The sequence below is a fragment of the Sprattus sprattus genome, assembly GCF_963457725.1.
Source record: "Sprattus sprattus genome assembly, chromosome: 2".
Taxonomy (NCBI): domain Eukaryota; kingdom Metazoa; phylum Chordata; class Actinopteri; order Clupeiformes; family Clupeidae; genus Sprattus; species Sprattus sprattus.
Genome location: NC_137921.1, coordinates 68,830,037 through 68,837,536, shown reverse-complemented (window position 1 = coordinate 68,837,536; position 7,500 = coordinate 68,830,037). Strand labels below are relative to the sequence as shown.

Sequence of the window (7,500 nt, the reverse complement as noted above, 5' to 3'; positions counted from 1 at the left end):
CGAAGTCTAACCTGTCTTTTCATTACAGCAGTGCTCTCAAATTAACACTTATAAGAAGAAGAAGAAACGTTGTACACCCACCCTATAAGAAAAACTTCAGTAGTTAGTTTTTTTTTTTTTCATTTTTAACACTTGTCCAGTGTTGATTATGAAGTGTTCTCGATGTCTACAAAACAGCCTACACTCTTAAATCAAATGTGTTGTTAGCTCACACAATTTGTGTGTTATTACCGATTAGACACATATTGTGTTGTTTTCTACAAATTGTGTGTTGTTTGATCTAATGAGTGGACGCACACAACACGTGTCAAAACATTGACCAATCACATCACTACTTCAAGTTCAACATCTTTGCGCGCCCAAATAGAACATTCGCAAGTAAGAGCATATCAGGGCCAGAGCAAGGCTCCTCCAGAAGAACGTTGTACACTCACCCCTATAAGAAAAACTTCAGTAGTTAGTTTTTTTTTTTTTTCATTTTTAACACTTGTCCAGTGTTGATTATGAAGTGTTCTTGATGTCTACAAAACAGCCTATACTGAACGCGAGTAAGAGCACATCAGGGCCAGAGCATGGCTCCTCCAGATGTCATGTAATTCTGTCTCACCCCCTGACATTAACTCAGCACGGTTTGGGGTGACTCAAGGCTTTTCAGACGGTGATGTGGACATTCCCCTGTCTGGCCTGCCTGGCCTGGTCTTTCTGCTGATGTAAAAAGTCTGGCTAAAGTCCGGCAGGCTGAAGACTTAGTTTGAGCCTCACAGCACTGGGCAACTAGTTGCTTAGAGTAGGTGAAAAATTGTCTGAATCAATGGGAGCTGTGTTTTAAAACCCAAACATTCTGTGCTGCTTCCGCCATAATTCAATTATAATGGGACGATCATATTGAATTCTCTCCATGTCTCCTAGTTGGGATGGCCACCAGTTAACAATGCAGCTCTGGATGGTCTTGTATTGTCAAGTCAGATGCAATTTTAAATAACTGAGCCACAAGAGGAGTAGTTTAGTGTTTGCATACAGTGATGTGTTTGTGTATCTCCAGGTGTGATGAGAAAATGGTATCTGGTGCTGGTGTCGAATGATTGGGAAACTGTGTTTTTCCTCCACAGTAATGGCCAAAGCCAAGCTTCTATGTAATTACTGCTTTAGCAGACATGACAGACTTTTTTTCTGTATGGGGGGCCATCATTTTTCCAAGACTGTGATGCCAACAGTATTATGCATCTGAAGGTCAAATATATATTGTTTTCTGAGAGGATCTTGGAAAAATTGTATGGTTGTTTCACTGCTATCTAACCTGTATTTCACTTAAATTGAACATTATAGTGCACAGTTAGCCCACCTGTTGCACCAGAAATTAAAGTGTGTGTTTTTGACAATTCATACTTAATTTAGCACTTTAATGACGGCAGTTAAGATAATGATTGTATTTATGGATGTGTGTGTGTGGGCGTGCGTGCACGATGCGTGTTTGTGGGTGCGTGCATTATCTCTTATACGAGATAGATCAACCCAAGCACCAGAAGTGGCAGGCAATAGAAATTAAAAAGTGCTTATAATTTTTTTTACCGAATAAAGCTAGTGTACACTCGAGGCATCACGTGCCTAACTCGCATCAGTATAATGACTGCCCGATGCTGTAGCTATATAAACCACAAAAAGCTCCAACACGAGAAATCCTCGCCTTCAAAGGCTAACCGCATTTGGGGCAACAAACAGTTCGCCGTCTGCGCTTGTTTCGTCCGATCGACCACAACCGTTTGAGTTTCACGAACCTCTAACCTCAAACAACAAGCTCCTGTCTTTTTTGCGATCAGTAGGAGATTCACTTAGAGATAACTTTGCTCCGTATTAGCAGCGAAGAACACGCAACCAACAACGTGTAGTAATTTGTGTTTTTATTTATTTTTTATTTCAAAGGGTAAAGAAACGGACGATAGGGCGAGATCAACTCGTGGATGATTTGTTTTGTGCGCATGTAGTTAAATATTTTTCATCAGCGCTCCATAGGCGGTCTTTAAAATAATAATCCGTCTACTATTTGTAGGTTATTAGCCTAAATGTAACAGATGACATTTCGAAAAGGTGCTACGATTTTGATTTGTAAGAAGCATGATACAAAGGCTTCTTTACGTTAAAATAAGTTTAGGGAGCGTCAGTTGAAGTTCTTCGGCACTGTAGCCTACATCGACATTCCTGCCACTTCCGAGTCCTATTTCAAACTGGCAAGAGAGCTTAGAAGCGCGGCACCCTCAGCGACAGAGGAGTCACTGACAAACGCGCTGGAGAGGAGTTTTGACTTGAACATTTTCCTCTGGATCGCCTACCTTTTGTTAACCTAAAGCGTTGTGATGCGTATTCCCGTAGATCCCAGCGCAAGTCGGAGGTTCAGTCCCCCGTCTAGTAGCCTCCAGCCTGTGCCGGTGAAAATGAACGATGTGAACACCACTACCACCACGGGACAGCAAGACGCGGCAGTGCCCAGGCTGCGCCCTCAAGAGAACCGCTCCATGGCCGAAATCATCGCCGATCACCCAGCCGAACTTGTTCGGACAGACAGTCCAAATTTCCTTTGTTCTGTTCTGCCTTCTCATTGGCGGTGTAACAAAACTTTACCCGTTGCGTTCAAGGTAAGTCCTTTTTTTTAAAACCATTATTTCAATAACATGGTATTGAAGTCCTGACTATCTCAATCAAAGAACATGTAATTATAATTCAGGTTATAATGAAAACATAATGTATTTTTTTTTTACTTGTATTAGTGGCACTTGTACTCTTCTTAAAATGTCCTTACCTGAAGTCTGAGCTGTGCTGAAGCGCTGTAAACCTGAAACATGGAAGGTGTTACCTCCGCATCAGTCGATAAAGATTTGCACCAGAAAGAAATATTTAGGCGGCTATGAGTAAAATGTTCATCTCATCTCTGTGACTTATTCGAATTAAGTTTACAATCTTTGTGACAGCGCTGCATTTTTAAATACCTCTCCAATGTAAACCTGTGTATGGTTTGTAGACTTTTTAAGAGAGAGCTTGAGACATATTTTGTTTTAAAAGCAATTCCAACACCCAAGACACTGCATTTATAAGCAGTATTCAAATAGATAAAAAAAAAAAAAAAAAAAAAAAATGTTAGGACTACAATCCCAGACCACTTACTAATGGCCTGAATATTTCCGGTCTGTCCTCGAGATATAAGTCATAATGACCTAATCAAAAGCTTTCCGCTGGTCTGTCTTCCTGGGGTAGTTGATACACAGGCTACCGAGACCATCAGTAGGGAAACTATTTAGAACTCTCAGATAACTTTATAAAATAGTTAATGCACTGTAATCATTAGGCTGCCTTAAAATTTCGTCACTGTCAATACGCTGTGTTCTATCTTATCTTTAGATCTGATTTTGTGGGCTGTTTTTAATGCTTACATTTGTAGTAGCTTTTTTATGTATCTGCAACACGTTTTTGCATTAGTATTTACTACATACATTAATTAAGCATAAATAATTACATTTACAATAAAACTACTTACGTTTTAATTTTTAATAGTGTTTTGCCATGGTCTACATGATGATCTGACAAGTGTACTGTAGCCTCATGTGCTGGACAGCACGGCTGACTTAATAATCGACCCATTCACTGCCAGGTTGTTGCACTAGGGGAGGTAACTGACGGGACGACTGTCACAGTGATGGCCGGCAATGACGAGAACTACTCGGCAGAACTGAGGAACGCCTCTGGAGTTATGAAGAACCAGGTTGCTCGTTTCAACGACCTCCGCTTTGTGGGAAGGAGCGGAAGAGGTCAGTCCAACACACCAAACTAATTTACACTTGTGCCGGCCACACTACTAAACAGAGTTCGACGCCATATTTGACACTGCACTTACAGGACTCAAACGTCTATCAAGGTGTTCATAAAACAAATTAAGAGATTCATTCAAAAAAATAAAAATTCAGAGAGAAGTAACCTCTGAAAGTAACCAGAAAAACTAATTATTGAGGTAACTTAAATGTAATAAATTATAACAACCTGCTTGAGATGGTTATTGAGCTTACACCTTGAGATGGACAACCAGTCCATTATGACAAGTTGCATCATATCCAAAGGCAACTGTTCCCACACTGCTCTGTGTGTCTCTAGTCAATCAAAGTCTGAATCATCTATTATCAGACATTAGAGATATTACACAGGGTCAATCTGGATTTCCCTGCTAACATATACTGGGAAAGCGACCACAGGCTGACACATCATATAATAGAATATTAACAATGGGATTTCATCGAGCCAAACCGGCCGTGTTCTTGAGCCGGGGCCCATGCTTAAGACCAGTGTCATAAAAAAAGTTTGAAATGGTGTTGAAGGAATCTGAGTCATTAGCGCCTGTCCTGTACTGGCAACCCAGGCAGAGTTCAGAGGAAGTGATGAAACATGATGTAACAGGCCTGGCAAGCACAGTCAGCAGCATCCCTTATGTGTTTTATTTAGTTATTGAGGCAAGAAGTAAAACTGGCAACCTAATGTATAGTATCCTCAGAGGATTTTTGTAGGCATAGTTAAAGTTATAAGGTCTTGGTGTAAAATATTCATGACTGAGATGTTTGAAGAGCTTTGTTTGGTGCAAATTCTAAAAAGAAGTAGGGAAAGACAAGTCCAGAAACAATTATGGGTTGACTCCATAACTCGATTTCTCTCAGATTTAAGTATCATTAGATTCATATACTTACACTAGGAATATCTTGAAGATACCTTTTTAGATAGCGTAGTTGTACCTCATCACCCTCCTTAGACCCCATGATTACAAGACAAATATAATAATCACGTACGGTAGATCAATCCAGAATTGAAATAAAGCGAAACAAAGTTAATTCTCCAGTCTGGGAGTGTTGATGGATTCATATTACCACACCAGTGATGGTTATTAAGGGTCACACCAGGTGACTCCATGAGGGGTGTTTGTTTTTATGTTCCCAAAGGCATGTAGTCATATAGTGACAGGGACCATTCCCTGAATAACTCCTCATCAGTTTGCCCCCGTGGATCAGTTACAGGCCTGTCTCCCTTACCTAACCTCATCACAGGTGCAGAGACAGGGAGGCTGTGTGCTGAGCAACACGTTCATTTGATTGATTTAATGAGATTCAGGGGGGGGGGGGGGGGGGGGGGATTGTCAGTAAGCTACCATTTGTATTTTTGCAGTGGATACACAGACTCAGGACCCAGAAAGAACAACTGTGTGTGAATGTGTAAAGGTTTCAAAGTGTAAGGGCAGAAAAATAATCAAATCTAATAGAAAACAGAAAAAGAGGTAGCAGGATTAAAGTGTGTGGGTCATTTTTTTCCCTCTATCACAATTGACTCAGAAAGCCATGATGGAGCAAACACAGTTTCTTTACAGCAGTGATCATTGTAACACACGCATTTATTTGAAGTATTCTTACTACCTCTTTGAATAAGATCCATCTAAAGCAGTGGAATATGTACACACTCTATCTGTCTGCTCACACTATACAGATAGGCTGCCACCCATTGTGGTGTTCAATTAAGCCTTGAGGTGACCTGTACTGTAATGTTAGAACACATACAGCATCTGGGGAAACTCGTACAACCTTTCCTTGAGCGGTTCAAAGACAAGACGCCCCCCGTGGGAGGACAAGAAAGGTCACAAAGCTGTTTCGGTTTCCATGTCTCTATCGGTGTGACAGTGTGTGTGTGTAGGCCCCTGTCTCCACATAGGAAGTGAGACGAGTGTAGGCAGTGTGTGTGTGTGTGTGTGTGTGTGTGTGTGTGTGTGTGTGTGTGAAGTTTAGAAACGTATAGCCTGATATGAGTAAGGCGTTATCAAAAGCTATTTTGAGCAAAAGCGGTTTCTTCAGAAGTTTCTGGTTGTCTGACCCCCCAGGGGATGGGGGAAGGCCTGCTAGCGATAGAAGGGTGATGACAGAGAGAGCATGTTCAGTTCGAGGGGTTACAGATGTTGTTGGTGTTGTATGTGATATTTTATATTTATTTAATATTCTGGTTTAATGTATTTTTGTAGCATGTGTAAATGTATGGTTAGGCTATAAAAAAATAAATGGGTGGATCATTTATGCCTTTACTGCGCAATATTAAATCAAAATATTAAAAGAAAGAGTATTTATTAATAGATTTTTTTAAAAAAAATGAGAAATAATCCATACTGTCTACACATCTGAAATCTGGCCCATATGTTGTTGATGAGAATAAGAAAGACATTTAAAGAAATTGCACTTTTGAGTTCTGCAAAGAGCATTTGGTCCACATTCTACACATACCAGCTCAGCCAATCACAGGTAAAATAAAGAGTACTTAACAGCCAGGGAGAACCTTACAATAAAAAAAAAAGACATTTAAGTAATAAGTCTGTCTGTCTTTAGTAAAGACTTGCCCAACAGAGTGTGGCATTAAGGCATTACAGTACAAGCAGGCTGCCAGCTGTTGTCATAGCATTCCTCCCACCACTTCCTGTCTCCACAAGTGGCCAATCACAGACGTGAGCCGAGACCCATCAGGCTCCCCTATTAATCCCTTGCATTCCCGCGCGAAGCCTGAGGAGACGGCTTACAACCGTCTGGGATCGTCGTTAAGGACCCGCAAATGGCCTGATGAACCAAAGTTATGGCTTCAAACCGCCATCTGGGCTGTGCAGTGCTGTGCTGTGCTGTGCTGTGCTGTGCTTCATTGCTACCTGTGCTCTGGTATAGGGTTGATTGGGGTCCTTCAAAAGCATTTATCTGCCTTGTTTGGGAGGAAAAGGCATAAGGGAATAAATCTAATTCAGACTGAATATTTTACTAAGACATGTGAAAGACAGCCCCAAGTTTGTATCTAGAAATTTGCTTAACGGTTGTGAATGTTTGTGTTGTATGTATGTGTGTGTGTGTGTGTGTGTGTGTGTGTGTGTGTGTGTGTGTGTGTGTGTCCTTTTTGCATGTGTACACAGGCAAGAGCTTCACCCTGACAATTACAATATTCACCAACCCGCCGCAAGTAGCAACCTACCACCGGGCCATCAAAGTCACTGTGGACGGACCGCGCGAGCCAAGACGTGAGTAACTAATCCTGAACTCATAATAAGAGCACGAGGCCAAACTCCACAGTGGATTCAGCGGCGGGTCAGTTCTCCAATGGCGTCGGGTCAGTGGGGGTTAACCACGTTGTCATTTCAGTCAGATCATGGTATGGGTTTACGGGCAGATGTTTGGAGTGTTGTGTAGAGTGGCCAGGGATACTTGCCGCGGACCGCAACTGGTTGTTCTGTGAAGTCACTGAGGTGAAGACATTTGGAGGTTTCTTTTTTGCTTTCGCTGCGATAAATAGATATTTTTAGAGTACATGGGTCTATCTGACTCGTTAATACATTGGTGAAGCAGCAACGAGACACTGCCAGAACTCACTGGTCGTTAAATTTCTGTGTGTGTGTGTGTGTGTGTGTGTGTTTTGCTTGTTATATGCAGTATAAATATTTGCATGTGGTTTGTTGTC

General features: G+C 41.4%; 1 protein-coding gene across 1 annotated transcript in view; it reads left to right on the top strand.

Annotated features, from left to right (window-relative positions):
* Nucleotides 1-7,500, top strand: part of runx2b (RUNX family transcription factor 2b) — a gene marked incomplete at its 3' end in the record, with an annotated part of 43,059 nt that overhangs the window by 18,218 nt on the left and 17,341 nt on the right. The window contains exons 2-4 of the mRNA XM_080860454.1: nt 2,368-2,630; nt 3,641-3,797; nt 6,959-7,063. Coding sequence (XP_080716580.1) covers nt 2,368-2,630; nt 3,641-3,797; nt 6,959-7,063 — 525 coding nt within the window. The remainder of the gene's footprint in view (nt 1-2,367; nt 2,631-3,640; nt 3,798-6,958; nt 7,064-7,500) is intronic.